Source organism: Castor canadensis, chromosome 1, assembly GCF_047511655.1.
Source record: "Castor canadensis chromosome 1, mCasCan1.hap1v2, whole genome shotgun sequence".
In the NCBI taxonomy this organism is placed as follows: Eukaryota; Metazoa; Chordata; class Mammalia; order Rodentia; family Castoridae; genus Castor; species Castor canadensis.
Window position 1 is genome coordinate 95,357,856 of NC_133386.1, and position 16,604 is coordinate 95,374,459.

General features: G+C 37.9%; 1 protein-coding gene across 2 annotated transcripts in view; it reads left to right on the plus strand.

Moving 5' to 3' along the window:
• The first annotated feature begins 1,012 nt into the window (after positions 1-1,012).
• Lmbrd1 (LMBR1 domain containing 1) overlaps positions 1,013-16,604 on the plus strand; it is a 114,236-nt gene continuing 98,644 nt past the window's right edge. Inside the window, exons 1-2 of one of the 2 annotated variants that reach the window (XM_074080471.1) lie at positions 1,013-1,033; positions 8,940-9,116. In XM_074080471.1, the coding sequence (XP_073936572.1) occupies positions 1,031-1,033; positions 8,940-9,116 (180 nt within the window). In that variant the 5' untranslated portion in view covers positions 1,013-1,030. Of the gene's footprint in view, positions 1,034-3,394; positions 3,675-8,939; positions 9,117-16,604 lie in introns of those variants that run through there. The other variant, XM_020159302.2, reaches the window with a different exon arrangement.

Below are 16,604 nucleotides of genomic sequence, written 5' to 3' on the forward strand. Positions count from 1 at the left end.
AGGATTCATAGAGATCAGGGCTGTACTGCAGATGCTTAATTCATTTTTCCCATCATGCTGCCTAACTTCCAGTAAAGGCATGCTGGCTTCCAACAAATCTAAAATTTCACTTTCTCAGTTAAATTAAGCACATTCACTTTGACCTTGCTTTTGGGTACCATTTGCTTTGGCGATGCACATTTTCACAAAATTAAGGGCAGGGAAACTCTCAGCAGATCACACAATTTAAACATAACCAGTGACAATGTGGGATTGACGGAGAGCTTCTCAATTCCATCAACTGAGCTATGGAATGTCTGTGTGAGAATTTAAAACTTTTGTTTTTGAAAATATTTTTGGTCTTTAAAAATTGTTATTTTTGACTGTGCTTGTTCAGAACTTCATGTCATAAATCTGTGAATAATGTGGGCTTACTGTTCATTCTTACTAGACTGAAGCATGGACAAAGGGTTGCTATGCATACTGTTGAATGTTAGACCCAGCTGGGTGAGGTGCCTCATGCCTGTAATCCCATCTACTTGGGAGGGGGAGGTCAGGAGGATCATGGTTCAAGTCCAGCTTGGGCAAAAAAGTTAGTGAGACAAACATCTCAACAAACAAGCTGGGCGTGGTGGTACAGACTACTGTGCAAAGCATAGGTAGGAAGATCACAGTCCAGGCTGAACTTGAACCAAAACAAGTGAGACCCCATCTGAAAAAAATCCATAAAACAGAAAGTGCTAGGGGTGTGACTCAGTGGTAGAGCACTTGACTAGTAAGTTCTAGTGCCTGATATCAAATCCCAGGATTGCCAATAATGAAAACAAAAAAGTTAGATTCAGTTCTAAAAAAAAGCTCCATTTTCATATATAACTTAAAGGAATGGGGGAGATTATGGCCTTTAGTTCTTTATAGTCTTTTAACCATGAATTCTATTTTATGTGCAGAATTAAAAAGGTGTGCAAGAATTAATGCTATGGATTAGAAGGGGAGAATTTGATGAAGTGATATCTTTAATGCGATCTGTGGAACCTACTCCTAACCCTAAGAAATGGTAAGTGTTGTGGAGGAGGGTTGGGTTGAGATGTTTCTCTCTAACCCTTGTCTAGTAAGGGATGCACACAAGTTGAGGCTTGGTTGCAGTCTGTGGCACAGTAAGAGATGTTTAAACAGCTTTTGTTAAAAAGCACTGACTCCTTACTCAGACTCACAAATTAACTAAAAACAGGAGAAAAGCTTGTGTCTTTGTCTCCATTTTGTACCTGTTGTCCTTTGCTCTGAGCCATTCTTTCTTGAAGCAGCCTTGGAATCAAGGAAAGACATGATTGATCAATAACATCTTTATAACAAGGGACTAAAACTTCACCTAAATAATAGCGGACCCTTGAAGGACAGACCACCCCTCCAAATGAGTACAATGACCTACAATGATGAGGCTGCACTTTGGAGCGGGAGAAATCATCTAATGACCACCAGATTTCTCCCCTCAAGTGATGAAAGTGATAACAACTTCTTCAGAAGCCTTGAAGAATAAGGACTGAGATCATGGGCAACTAGAACACACCTGTAACTGGGACTGTTTATGCATATGTATCCCCCTTCCCCCAGTTCTTTGTCTATTTAAACCTATAGTTCATGTCTTTACCCAGAAATGTGCTGAGTGCTTACTTTAACTTTTCTCACAGCGTGTCCCAAGCTGTGTAATAAATCTCCTTTCTTCACCCTTCACTATCTCTCTTTATTTGGTGTTTAGGGACGAGTAGAAGGACCTGGCATGTGGAAGCCCAGGAGTTTGGACCTGGGGTCCCAAATTCTGGTTTCAGTGCTATTGGGAGGTGGTAGAACCTTTAGGTGGTGGGCCTAATGGAAGGAAGTTATGACACTGAGGACATCCCTATGAAGGGGATCCTCTTTCTTTGCTTCCTACTTGCTATGAGGTGAACCATCCGGCCATGATGCACTGTGCAGTAACAGACCAAAGTAGCAGGGCCAAGGGACATTGGACTGAAACCTGTGAAACAAAGCAAAATATTCTTTTCCTCTTTATACGTTATCTCAGGTATTTTTTCTTAGTAACAGAAAGTTGACTAATGCAGGAGGCATCAAGGGAACTTAAGAGAATTTGAAAAGTGGTCCTCAAATTGAGATATAGTAGGGCTGGTATCTGACTTGGGCATGAAAGAACTACAATTCCCTGTGGAGCAGGACTGACTCCTGTGGAGATGCACAGGAAGGACTGGTTTCTTTAGCAGTAGAACTAGGAGAATGCAGGTACACTGGAATTGGCCTGTGCTCCAAAAGTTATTGTGCAATATATGTATGATCGTTCCCAAAGAGGGATTTGGGTTACTGTGGGGGGGGGGATGGGGAGAATTGACTTGGGGTGGTCTTACACTTCTCTAACCAAGAGGGATCCTAGGAGAGGATTAAAATAACATAGTAGGGAGTGGGAAAAGTAAACCACAGCTTGCATTGGGGCTGATGGAAGAATTCTAAGTGACTACCTGGAATAGAGGTGTCTCTACTTGCTTTATGGAAAGTATATGAGGTCTCCAGATAAGTGAATAGGAGAGCCAAGTTCAAACATTTACAGATCCAGACAGCTTGAGGCCAGTTTATGACAGTATCAGCTCACATTAAAACTGTCCTGGGAGTACAGCCACCCTACCCCTTAACTACAGCAGGCTTCTAGCCAGTAGTGAGGGTAAGTGTACTATCATCACCTAATAAACTGTAAAGAGATGGTGGTATTTACTCGTCCATAAACCTGAGTTTTGGCGACATAGCAGGCTATGCTTGTTCAATTCAGAGGTCAAATATGCGCGAATACACCAGTGGACCCAGACAAGCCAGCCCAGGAATTCTCTCCCTCAGGTGCACTAGGAACCTATGATGGCAGTGTCAATTCATTCACTTGAGAATATTGCAAGAGCCAACAATTTCATTATGAATATGTCCACAAGTCAGATATCTTCAGTGTATCAAACCATGGCGGAAATTCTAAACGGAAAGCCATAACATCACGTGATAAACCAGAGTCTAGCCAAGCAGGTACCCGACCTGGGCACCAGTGTCAGCAAACAAGAATGTCATCTGGGGAGTTGGTTAGCTTTTAGCTGGGGAACGCATTTCCGCATTCTGGGAGGAGCACTCCTAATCAAGCCATCCATTCTGCTTCACACTAAACTAGAACAAACTTCGTTTTCGGAGAGAAGTGGGAACGTCTAAAACTCGTTTGGCTCTTCACAGCCACCAAATCTATCCTTTGTAGAATTCCGTGGCTTTTCCAGTTTACCAGCCTAGACCGGGTCAAAAACGCCAAAAAGCCCTCTTTGCTGTGAGACAAGCCCTCCTTGCGAACCCAGCCGACGGTGTGGTGACGTCACCACGTTCCTTGCGTGCTCCGCCCCCAGGCCGTTCTTCCCGTCCCCCTCCCGCCCAGCTGGTCGCCAGGGGACGCTCATGGGTCGGGTCTCCCTGGCAACCACTTGCTCCGCCCCCTCCGCCCCTTTAACCTTTAGGGTGCGCGGGTTCCGTGTCCCTAGCTCTCGCCCTTTTCCCCCCTCCCCCTTCCCTGTCCCCTTCGCTGAGGCCCGTCGGGACCGGAAGCGAAGATGGCGGCGGCGGTGGCGGCTGCTGGTGCGGCTTCAGCTGAGCTAGTGATCGGCTGGTGCATATTCGGCCTCTTACTTCTGGTAGGGGAGGCGCTTGGAGTTTTCCCGGTGTTCGTACTCGTGGGAGAAGGGAGGGGCCGGCCAGCTGCTAGCCTCTCCGGGTCCTGGAGACCCCCTCGCCCCGCCCCGCCTTGAGCTGGATGGTGGGGGCTCCTGTGCGCTGAGGGTTGGGGAGGGCGTGGGTTCCGGGCGTCTTTTGCTTCTTTTACCCTGAGGACGTCTAGTGTGCACATTTCTCTTCGCAACTCTGACCCGGTGCTTGAGGACTGGGGCGGTGGGTTGGGGGCGGAGGAGACCCTCGGGGTAGAGGAGGGTGGGGTGCCCCGCCTTTGATCCCTAGTGAGACAGGGGCGCTGGCTGGCGGCGGGCGGCGGCCGCGCCGGGTCTTGGCGGGTTTAGTGGGCGCTGCCTTGTTGACTCGTCTGGTTTTCTGAATGCCTCTTTCGATGTTCCCCGTCCCTGGGATTAGTGGGGTCTCCAACCTTCTGTCCCATTGTGCGGTACCTCCCCCATGACGCGAGTTGCTCATTCTGATTTCCAGGTGTCACGTTCCTTTCCAGTCTTTTCTTGCTCGGTGTCCAGCTCGTTTAGGGCCGAGGGTAGCTCTCTAAGACCAGTGTCAGGGGATGCGACGACCTGTCTGACCTCAGGTGCCTTCTTTTTCAATCATCTTACTTCTGATTACTCAGTACGCAAAACGTGAACTTCATGGTCTATGGTTGCCTGGCTATTTCCCTAGCTCAAATTAAAATGATCCAATTTGTTCCAGTTTGTTTCTCTCATTGTCTTCATCCCGTCCTGTTGTTACTTAGTGTTCCAATGTATTTTAACTTGCATTGTAAAATTAATTAAAAACAAAAAAATCCTCGGTTCTGGAAATCAGACTTAATTTTAGTTTATCAGACTTTCTATAGTGCCTGATACCTATGCAGTATGTTCTGCTAGTAAAGTTTTTCATCAGAGGCTCTAAATAAATAAATAAATAATTGAAAATTTAAGGAAGGGCTTCTCTTGCTATCTGCATCAATTTCTTTCCACTGGAACATGCTTTACTCCTCCCATGGGGGAGCTGGAAACCCTGGAGGTTGGCTGTGGTCTCCAGAGCCATCCCAGTGCTGGACTTGGAGAATTCGCTGTCTTTTCCAGTCCATCAGATTCAGTTTATTTAGAAGAAAACAAACAAGCATGTACCAATATTAAAGTTTAGTTGGGCTATCCTGGCAGTGATTAATGAATAAGCATTTAAAGTACAGCACTTTTGCTGTACGCTGCAGGAGGATACAAATAAAACAATACAGGGCTTTTAAGAAGACCTGATGACACTGAAAGCTAAAATATGATTTTATAAATGAAATAGAATTTCTGAGAATAGAGAATAATGTTTTAGAAAAGTAGACTTTGGACAGTTGAAGAAGAAAAGTCCTTTTAGTTGGTAAAATTACAGCAGGAACAGATAAAATGAGAGCTAAGGACATAGAAACTTGGCTGTTGAAGTGGAAAAAATTAGTAAGTGCTATTTAAATTTGCACGAATTTCTTTATTTTCTGGTTTATTAGAAGAGAGGTGGATTTTTCAGGTCTGCTTTTTCATTCAGTCTTTGGAGATAAATTATTCTAGTTGAAGTGTATGAAGAAAACCCGGTTTCCCTGGTGTGCAGCTGGAAGAAGTAGAGTATTTGAGAGTTGTGGGAGTTCTTTCCTAGATGCCAAAGCTCAAGTGGGAGCTTCTTAAAGGCTGGTTGCAATGTGGAATCTAAACACAATATCAGTGAACCTGTCCTTTATTACTTTAAAATCCATTAGTCCAACTTGCACTTTGAATGGGTCTTTTATTCTTGCATGGTTTTATAACATGCCATGTTGACCATTTAGAAAATACTGGTTAACTGAGTTAATGTACTTATGTCAAATATGGATACATTTCATTATATAATATCAAAATACCATGTACATTAAATCACTGATGTTACCAGAAATGCTCTAAAATTTCTAAGTATTGGAAAATTGTCAAGCTCACAGTAGTGGTTATAAATTTTCCCAAATTCTAATGTGGGAATTTTATCACTCCTAACAAATATTGGCTGTTTTCCTTGAAGTGATAGTTTTCTTTTTTATCTGAAAAAAAGTCTGCTAAGCACCAATTGTTCTTTCAAGTAAAAATGGTGTTGCTCGAAGAGAGTGGCTGGTTTGCCTTTCAACCCAACCAAAGCGTCAAGGTGTTTTACAGGTGACAGCCAAGCCCCCATGTTAGAACTTTATGCATGCTTCATATTTTATCCCACAGAATGTTTTAAACATTCATGGGTTAGAGTTAAAATTAATTTTTACTGTTTCATCATGCTCAGTCTTAAATTGTCTTTTTTGTTTTTTGAGTGTGTGAAGAATGAAATGACTACTGGCATAGTTTGGTACCATCGTCTTGATTCATGATAATGCACCAGCAGTTTTACCCACCACAAACTGTGAGGGTAAATGTCAACAGTGAAAAAAAAAGAAAAAGACTTAATTCTTATCATTATTATGAGAATAGTTTTTAATTTCTGAATATGCAGAAAGAGTTCTGAGGACAGCAAGGGCCTAAGGACATCCCACCTTGAGAACTGCTGCCATTCATCCTCTAAAGAATCAGAACAGCATGTTCCTGCTTTTGTGATCTTCCACAAACAGAATGGTGTTAGTTTCTTCTCCCACATAAAATGATTAGATTTGATTTCTTGTGCTGTAATCTCTGCTTACTATATAAAATCTAATCTCTTCTACTTAGCTCCCAACAACCTCAATAATTTGGCTTATGCTACCTTTCAATTGCACTTTCCATTACCACAGAGACAAACTTCATTTCTGTAAAGCAAATTTACTTTTTTCCTTAAAGTGTGAACATCTGCTAGGAACTTGTTAGAAATACGAAATATAACACAGCCCCAACACCACTGAATCAGGGTTTGCAGTTTACAAGATCCCAGGAAGTGTGTAAGCTTACTGGTTTAAACAGTTTTTATGGTTGTTCTTTCTTCCCCATTGTTTCTCAACCTTGGCCACTTGTTAAAACATTCTAGTGAGTTTTTAAAATCCTAATGCCCAGACCAATTCAATCAGAATCTCTTGGAGGGGTTGAGGAACTATTTTAAAATCTTTTCTCAGTTGTTAAAAGTTATATATTAACTTCTTTAAAAACATAAAATTGCTCTAGGGTGCTATTTTACATGACATTTAATAATGATTACAAGTAAGGCCAGGCACTGTGTGAAACTCTACATCTCATTTAATCCTAATAATTGCTATGAAAGTTCTTATTCTCATTTTATAGATGAGGACTCTTGGCTTATTTATCATTCAGTTTCTTTTGTTAGCTACTATAGAATCTACATAAACAAACGGTCTTTAAAACTCTAAAGAGATTCTGAAACCACAAAGTCAGAACTTCTGGCTTAACTATTTTGCCTGGTTGCCCTGTTTTTGCGTATCTGGTTGACATTCCTTTGTGATAATACCTATCACTTTTAACTTTGTAAAAGTACAGATATTCCATTTAAAAAAATCTAGCAAAAGTATGGAATACTTTGTATAAAGTACTGCTAAGGATAAAAAGGCGCAGCTTCCAATGAATTTAATATAAATTTTAGGAATCATTAAAAATACTTAAGAATTCATTTTAAAATGAATTTATTAAATGTTCATATATATAACATTTTGTGAAAAATAACTGTTTCTCAATTCAAATAGTTAGTAAATAGTTAAACCAGAATTTTAGCTTTGGTTTTGTTTTGTTTCAGCATCCAGATTCTAAAGCCTTAATTCTCCTCCCACGTTTTCTCTGCTGTCTGTCACTAGTTGAAATGACAGCAGTATGAAGGGATGACACACAACAACTTGGATGGATTTCAGATGCATCATACCAAGTGAAAGAAGCCAGACACAAACTGTCAAGCAAAAAATACTAAGTACAAAATGACATTCTAGGGAAGAGAGAAACTATAGGGGATGCATAGCAGGCAGTAGCTGTGAGGGCTGGGGTGAAGAGAAATGTTAACTGCAAGAGGACAGAGGGAAATTTTTTAGAGTGGTGGAACTGTTCTTATGTCTTGATTATGGTAGAATTTGAAAGCTGCAAAACTAATTGGATGGTTTTATTACTTCTATTTGGCTTTAAACTGGGATGCCCAATAAGAAAGTAACATGAATCTTGGGAGTAAAGGGGCAAAACAAGGTGTTTATCCATGAGCACTCACAGACCTTATTTAGAACAATGGTTTCTAGATTTAGCTTAGATTGGAAACCTGGCATTTACGTTACTTTGCCTAGAGGAGCCTCACTGATTGATGTTATGTAGAGTAGAAGAGGCATGAAAAAATTTAAAAACACACATGTAGTTCTAACGCTCAGTCAAAGACTGAGAACCACTGATTTAATATCTGTCTATAGTCATCTATAATTGAGTAGAGTAGAGGTTTTCAAAATACAGTTTCTGGACCAGTAGCAGCTGCACCTGGGAACCCAGCACAAATGCTGATTTTTCAGGCCTCTCCCCAGACCTCTTGAGTCTGAAATTCTGGATGTGGAGCGCAGCAACCTTCTTTTACAAGACCTGATCATGATTCTGATGCTCTCTAGATTAGAGAATCATTGAATCCCTCTGCTCTGCTCCAGTTACTTGAAAGGCATTGGTAACTATTATGAGTACCTGGTTGATTATACAGCCTTCACCTGTGGGTGTGGCTTTTTCACTGGAAAACTTGTACCCACGAAGCCATTTTCATTGTTGACTTTATTTATTTAATACCCCTTAAAATTTGAATTATAATAATTGCATGGGGATTGTGAGCAGTTAATCTTTATCCGAGTGGTATTCTTGAACTGTCAATAACAAGACAGAAGTTGATTTCCAAGTTACATTTGGTAATCCTTCAGTATTCAACTACAAATAGACCAGCTAACAAGAGATCCTTTAGGTTGAAGAGACCTACAGTGGGGAAAGGATTCAAAGCTATTATGGCAGTGGGTGTCATGGTTGTGGTTACAGTGGTTACACTATGTTTGGGGAGGCTTTGTATAACTGATCATAATTGTGTGTGTTCACACACAGACACTTAAGTGAGGTTGTACTGAATTTATGAAATAGACTTTGAAAAATCTTAAATCTTGAACATGATTATAAGGAGTTGTGGGTGGTTTTCCTTGTACATGTAAAAGAACCTTCACTGACATAAAGTTTCCCACTGAAAAGTTTCAAACACATATTAAAGAATACTTGATATAGTAACATACATTTCTTTCTGTCCTGTTTCAGGCTATTTTGGCATTTTGCTGGATATATGTTCGTAAATACCAAAGTCAGCGGGAAAGTGAAGTTGTCTCCACCATCACAGCAATTTTTTCACTAGCAATTGCACTAATCACATCAGCACTTCTACCAGTGGATATATTTTTGGTTTCTTACATGAAAAATCAAAATGGTACATTTAAGGTAAGTGTTATACTATGATAGTTTTTCCTTTAAAATTCTTACAATTAAGTGTTTAAGTTTTAGCAGACCAGTAAATTTTGTGTTTTCTTTTTTTTGTTTCTGAGAAAAAGTAAGAAGAGAAATGCAGTATAGAGGCCAAGAAAGCAACATGGTAGACTAAAAGCAGACTATTAATTGATACAACAACACAGTAAATGCAAGGAATCCTTTTGCTAGTCTGAAGCTATATTAAGTTACCTTGATAGATTTTATTTTGGGGCTTTTCATAATTCCTTTGAAATGTATTTGATTTGATATACATTAATGCAATAAATAAGTGATTTAGAAGAGCTTTAGTTACTGGGAGATGGGGACCTTAATCTGTTTCGTATTGAGTACTTTTGGTTATTGTGGCATAGTAAGATCACTAACCTGGGAATTAGAAGACCTGAGTTCTAGTTTTGACTCTTAACTATCTAGCTCCATGGCTTTGGCCAAAGCACTTAACTTTTCTGGACTTTAGGTTCCTCATTTTAAAAATGAAGAACTTGGACTAGAAGATTTCCAAGTTCCCTTTCAGTTATGCAAACTACTTTCATTTCTTATTAGCTTAAGCTTCTGCGAGGCAAGTACTGTATCTTTGTTGCTGTATCCCCAGCATCTAGCTTGTGGTTCTTACCTGAATAAAATAGTATTATTTCTATTATTTCAGTAATGCATAGTGCTTTAATACTTCCTGAATAATTTGATAATATTTTTGTAGTTGGGTTTAAATATATTTTGATTGTGGTAAAAATGACAGTTTTTTTCCTATAAGGCAGTCACCTATTTATCATGTATTAATTGAACACCTAGCATGTGCTCGGTGTAGGGCTATGAAACTCGTAACTTATATCTACAGAATATTTACTCTGTGTGAGTCCCCACTTTAAGTGTTTTATAAATACTAACTTCTTTTGATCTCTCAGACAACCATGTTAGGTAGTTAATGTTATCCTTGGGTGTATGTGTAAAAAAGGGTTCAGCTGGTAAGTGCCATAGTAGGAGTTTGAAGTTTTACAGTCTGGTTCCAGAGCTTTTTGTCCATGAGGTTTTTGGGAAGATGTCTCTTAAGAAATATAAGATACATTTAAGTACCTCAGTAAATAGGATGTCTACCAGTAAGTCTACAATTTTTTTTCATTTAAACTTAATTTACATTTTGTGTTTTGAGTTGAGACATTATTTTAGGAGAAAATGACTGTAAGTGTAATCACTGGATTTTTTTATTCTTGGGCAAGAAGTAATATACTTCTAACAATTTTGGGTGCAGGTAATTAAATGGTTGATTTTAACATTATGAGGTCATTTTCTTCAAGAAATAAAAGTGTCATTTTGGAATTAAATTCCTTAAAAGTGTTTAATTTCTTGTGCTGTATATACAGCTGTCTTTCTTAGATGAAGATTTTGACATTTTAAGAATGCCTGGATATTCTTTTAATTTTGAAATAGCATAATGCAATTCAAGATGTACAACACATAATTATAAACTTCTAGGATATTTTTCTCCCTGAAAGCTGTGATTATATACATATCTCTCTATATATACACATATATATGTATATATATATATATATACATATATAGAGAGATAAATATATATAAATAATATTGTGATATAATAGCAGCATAATTATCCCTTGTATAATTATTGTATGAATAGTAGACTTTTTAATTTTGAATGTAGAATATTTGTTTATATTTTGGGGCACATGTTTTCATTTTGAAATTTCTGAAGTAAATATTTTCATGAGTTTATGAAGTTTCTCTTAGATTAAGTAGTTCTTTTGTGCCCATGTGTAAATTAGTGGTCATTTCCATGTTTTCTTTTTCACTTTTTCTTGAAAATATTTATTTTAATAACAACACTTTTACATTTCCAAGTTTCCATAAAGTAAGCCTTTTGGACATTATGTTGGTTGAATTCCAAAAAAGATTTCTAACTCAAGAGAGAGAGTATTCTAATATTATGTAAATGTTATTCATTTAAATTTTTTAATTGGATTTTTAGAAATGATGTATATTTCAACATCGTTTAATCTTTTCTGCCAAACAAAGTTTCTTCCAAGTATCAAAATTTATGGAAACTTCTCTGAAATATTTTCAACAAATTTTTTCTCCTTAGACTTAGTAGTATTTCTTGGAGATAGCACAGATATTTCTTGTATTTGTTTTCATTCAGAGGGACATTTTCCTTGAAAATCACCTTTTCAACTTGAACAGTGGGTATTGAGAAAAAGTAAGGGAGATCTGTATGCTTATCTTTAAAAACTATGTTTATCTTGTTCTAACCATTGAATGTTTGTTTGTTCATAAAATTCCTCTTATAAAAATAGTACATTTTTCCTTTTTTCAACAGATTTAAGACTTTGGCTCATTGTGAGAAGTGTGATGTTAAGTAGATTCTGTTATCTCTGGCCATTTTTTTTCATTGTTGTACTAACAGTACATTGTGGCATTTATAAAAGTTCTTACAATGTATCAAATATATATTTGAGTTCACCCCCTCCATCATTCTCCTTTGTCCTTCCCTCTGCTCATTCCTGGAATAGTTTCAACAGGTCTTACTTTTCCATTTACATACTTGTGTACACAGTATATGCACTATATTCGCCCTCCTATAACTTTTCTCCACATCCTTCCCCCTCCCGCTGTTACCCCCCCAAGACAGAACCTGTTCTGCCTGCCTATTCTCCAATTTTGTGAAAGAAAAAAGTGACATTTTGGTTGTTAAAGATAGTTGTACAGGGAGTTTCTTGACATTTCCATGTATATATGTATTATAAACCAAATTGGTTCATCTCCTCTATATTTCTTCCTTCTACCTTAGTCCCCTTCTTATGGTGATTTCAACAGGTTTAAAAATTCTACATTCATTCTTGTATAGGAAGAACATCAACCATATGCACCTTCTTCTTAAGTTCCTTCTTTTACCCTACCCCTGTGGTATGTGACCTCCCCTTAGCATGACCTGTTTGTCATAATACTGCTGTATTTGTATTAGGTCAATATTCCACATATGAGAGAAAACATGCAGCTTTTGACTTTCTGAACCTGGCTAACTTCACTTAAGATTATGTTCTTCAGTTCCATCCATTTTGCTTTCATGTTTTAGCTTTTTTTTTTTTAATCTTAATTTTTTTTCAAAGGAATGGAAATCGAACCTAGGGTCTTACCATTCAGCTACATCCTCAGTCCTTGGTTTTGGTTTTTTAATTTATACTTGTTTGAGCAAGATTGTAAGCATTCATTCTCCTAGCTGGGGATGTATTTATGGCAGATCACTTGCTTAGCATTTGTGAATCCTTGGGTCCTGAGTTTGAACCTTACTACCACCAGGGGAAAAAAAAAATCATCATCTTAAAGAATCAAAAATATTACTTTTAAAACATAAGGTGTTTATTTAATTAAATGTCACTATAAAAGGAAAATATACAGCTGGGATGAATGCTCTTCATATTTGTTTAGTCTAAGTGTGGGGCTGGAAGTGTGGCTCAATCAGTTAGAGCACCTGCCTAGCCAAGCGTGAAACCCTGAGCTCAAACTCCATTACTGCTAAAAAAAATAGTAATAATGACAAAATAAAAAAATTCTAAATGTGACATCAATAATTAGAAGGGAACAAAATCCATGATAATCTTTTCCACTTTCTAACATGTTTTTAAAAGCTATTTTTAGGATATTATTTTTTCAGGTTCTCCTTCGTTCTGCTTTTCACACAATTATCTTTAGTTCTGTTTATTTTAGCCATTCAACTTAAATAATGTGCCGGTTTTCTTTTTTTACGTTGACACCTTTAAATAATTTCGTGGAGTTTTTTTGAGACAAGGTCTCCCTATGTGGATGAGACTGGCTGGAGCTTACTGTGTAGCCCAGACTGTCCTCAATCTTTTGATCTTCTTGCCTCAGCCTCCCTAGTGCTGGGATTACAAATGTGAACTACCACACCTGGCCCCACACTTATTTTCTTAATACCTGAAAACATTCTCTCTCTTGATGCTTAGTGAAAGACTGGTGCAAGGATTTAACAATTACCTCCTTAGTCTTTTTGCCACAATTATAAGTTGTCATGTTAGAGTAAAGGTATGCACAATGAGCTAATCTGTCCTGGCTTAGTATTAGTTGGTGTAAATGTACATGTTGATCCTGTTTTCCATAAGCACTATATCCTAATGTGCATTTCTTTCTCCCAAATGAATATATACATTGTCTGTCTTTCTCCATTTTCTCATGTATTTTGAAGCCCCTAAACTCATTATAGACTTGCTTGTATAGTATAATTATTTAGAACCTCATCTGCCAATGATTGCTAACATTTTCCTCACACATAAACAGTGCCCAGGCATTTCTGTGAGCAGGCTGTCAACACCGCTTTATTTTTGTCTTAGTTACTCTTTTAGCTTTCTCATCCTTCCATGTCAGGTGTATGTTGTAATGCTCAAGTTATTTCTCTTGAGATTTCTTTTAGCGTATGGCAATATGGGTAATTTTAGCTAGATAATTCCTTTTTTTCTAGCTTTTCTTTTCATGAAATAATTTAACTTCTAAAATAACACAAAAAGAACCTTGAAGACATTATAACTACTCTATTAAACAGTCTTATATAGTTGGCCAATAACTTTGGACAGTGATATATATAAATTATACCAATGAAAAAATTATGAATTGACACTAATGTGAACAAATACTTATTTTTTTGCAGCATATAAAACTAAAAATTAGTAGTTAAGATATGGTACCAGACATTTAGTGTTTGGTGTTTGTTGATGTCCTGCTCCCCTCTTCTAGTGAGTTATGTCTTTATGGCCTATCATTAGGTTGAACACTACACTATAGTTATGGCCTAGGTTGAACACTACAGTGTCTCATTTTTATTTTCAAATGGTAATATATCTTAGAACTTAATTATTCTTCACTGAACCTTGAATGTATTTATTGTCATTGTATTTATTGCTTAATATGTATTAAGCATGTAGTATAGTCTGACAAGGTAGGTACTGGAGATTTCTATTAAAACAAATGAGATTGCTATTTTCATGGAGCTCACAATATGTAAGTCCAGACCAACAATCAATAAGTAAATACAGCAAGATAACTTCATAGTGATAAATTCTACAAGGAATTATAATGGATTAATATGAGTAATTCAGAGATGGGGCCAATAAGGCCAGACTGCTGTGCTTACTTGAGATGAGAACAAATGAGAAGCCAATTAGTAAAGAGCCAGAGAGAGAGCAACAGCCAACTCAAAGGCAGGGGTGAACTTGGCTTATTTGCCTGAGGTGTGGTATTGAGGGTTTTGCTTGCAATCATAGAAAGACAGGGCCCATATTGTTTATGACTTTTGAATCATGTTAATGAGTTTAGATTTTTCTCCTAACTGCAATGTGAAGTTAATGAAGGCAAAAGATAAAGGTGAGTTGAACTAGTATAATTCTAATGGAGAAAAATGATTAAAATTTATATATATATATATACATGGTAAAATTGCTCATATTTGCTGATGGCTAGATGTGAGAGGGTGAAGAAAAAAGAAAATTGGAGCCCTGATGCCTGTGTTTTTATACACCTTACAAAAATAAGGAAACCTAGGCGACTAATATAGGCATGCACATGAGCTAGTGAAAAAGCACAGAGAAAACAAAAGACTTAAGTTTTGAACAAGTTAACCTTAAAGTGTTTATTACATATTTTCATGTGGAGGTATTAAGTAGGAAGTTGAAACTCTGAAGAGTGCTTAAGGTTGGAGAGAAATGTTTTGGAGTAAACAAAGGATGGCATTTAGAGGAATAAAGGCAAGCCTGGATAGTCAGAGAAGACTTGATATTGGACCAAGGACTGGAATGCTCCATTATGAATGGGCCAGTCAAAGGGAAGAGACTGGAACCTGATAGATAGGAAGAAAAACAGAAGAGGAAACCAGGAAGAATGAATTTTGGGAAATGAGAATGATAGTTTCAAAGAGTGATGCTGAGAAATATAGTGAGAGAGGTAGAGAAGTAACTGTTGGCTATGGTCATTGGTGACCATATGAAAGAAATGGTCTCTAAATTGAAGAAACCATCCCCAGTGTGGGAGAAAATCTTTACTTGCTATATATCAAACAAGGGACTGATAACCAGAATATACAGGGAGCTCAAAAAACTAAACTCCCCCCAAATCAGTGAGCCAATCAAGAAGTAGCCATCTGAACTAAACAGAACTTTTTCAAAGGAAGAAATCCAAATGGCCAAAAAAAGACATGAAAAAATGCTCACCATCCCTGGCCATATGGAAATGCAAATCAAAACCACACCAAGATTCCACCTCACCCCTGTTTGAATGGCTAGCCTCCAGAACACCACCAACAACAAATGTTGGCGAGGATGCGGGAGTGGGGGGTTAGTGGGAAAGGGACCCTCATACACTGCTGGTGGGATGTAAGCTAGTACAACCACTTTGGAAACCATTATGGAGGCTTCTTAAAAAACTAAACATAGATCTGCCCTATGATCCAGCAATACCACTCCTAGGGACATACCTGATGGAATGCGACTCAAATTATTCAAAAGGCACCTGCATACCCATGTTTATTGCAGCACTATTTACAATAGCCAAGCTATGGAAACAGCCAAGGTGCCCCACTACTGATGAATGGATCCAGAAAATGTATTTATATGCAATGGAATTTTACTCAGCCACAAAGAAGGATGAAATTTTGTCATTTGCAAATAAATAGATGGAACTAGAAAACATCATCTTAAGTGAAGTTAGCCAGGCTCAGAAGGCCAAAAATCATATGTTCTCCCTCACAGGCAGATTATAGATCCAAAATAAATGCACTAATATTGAAATGGGCCACACACTAAGGGGAGAATGCGCATGGGAGAAATAGGAACTTGAATGTGGTTGATGTGCTCACTATAGAGGAGTGAATAAAGTGATCTTAAACTGGGAGAGGCTACTATGGGAAAGTGACAAGGAAGTAGCGAAGAGGTCTGGTAGAGGTGAACCAATGTGGGTTGCGGTACACAAGTGTATGTAAGCATGCTAGGAATCACTCTGTATAGTTATCTTTATCTCAAACTAGCAAAAACGATATGTCTTTCTTAGTATCTTCTATGCTTTCTCTTCAACAAAATCGAAGAACAAGAGGGTGGAATAGGTTCTGCCTGGAAGTGGGAGTGGGGTGAGTGAGGGAGGAGCAATAAGTGAGGTGGCATAATGTATACACATGTAAGTAAATGTCAAAATGATAAAAGAGAAAAATTGAAATGTCCAGAGTCAAAACTAGAAAAAATATTAACTGTAACAGAGCAGTAGTGTCAGGTTGGAATGGGTTAAATGTGAATAGTGAGATGAAGTAGGGACAGGGAATGTCAGTAGAGTAGGAGAAATTTTTGAGAGATAAGAAAGAGTGCCATTGTAAGTGTAATATCCTTGATAAGGCAAAGAATTTTGGGTTCTCATAATGAAAGAGTTGGCTATATA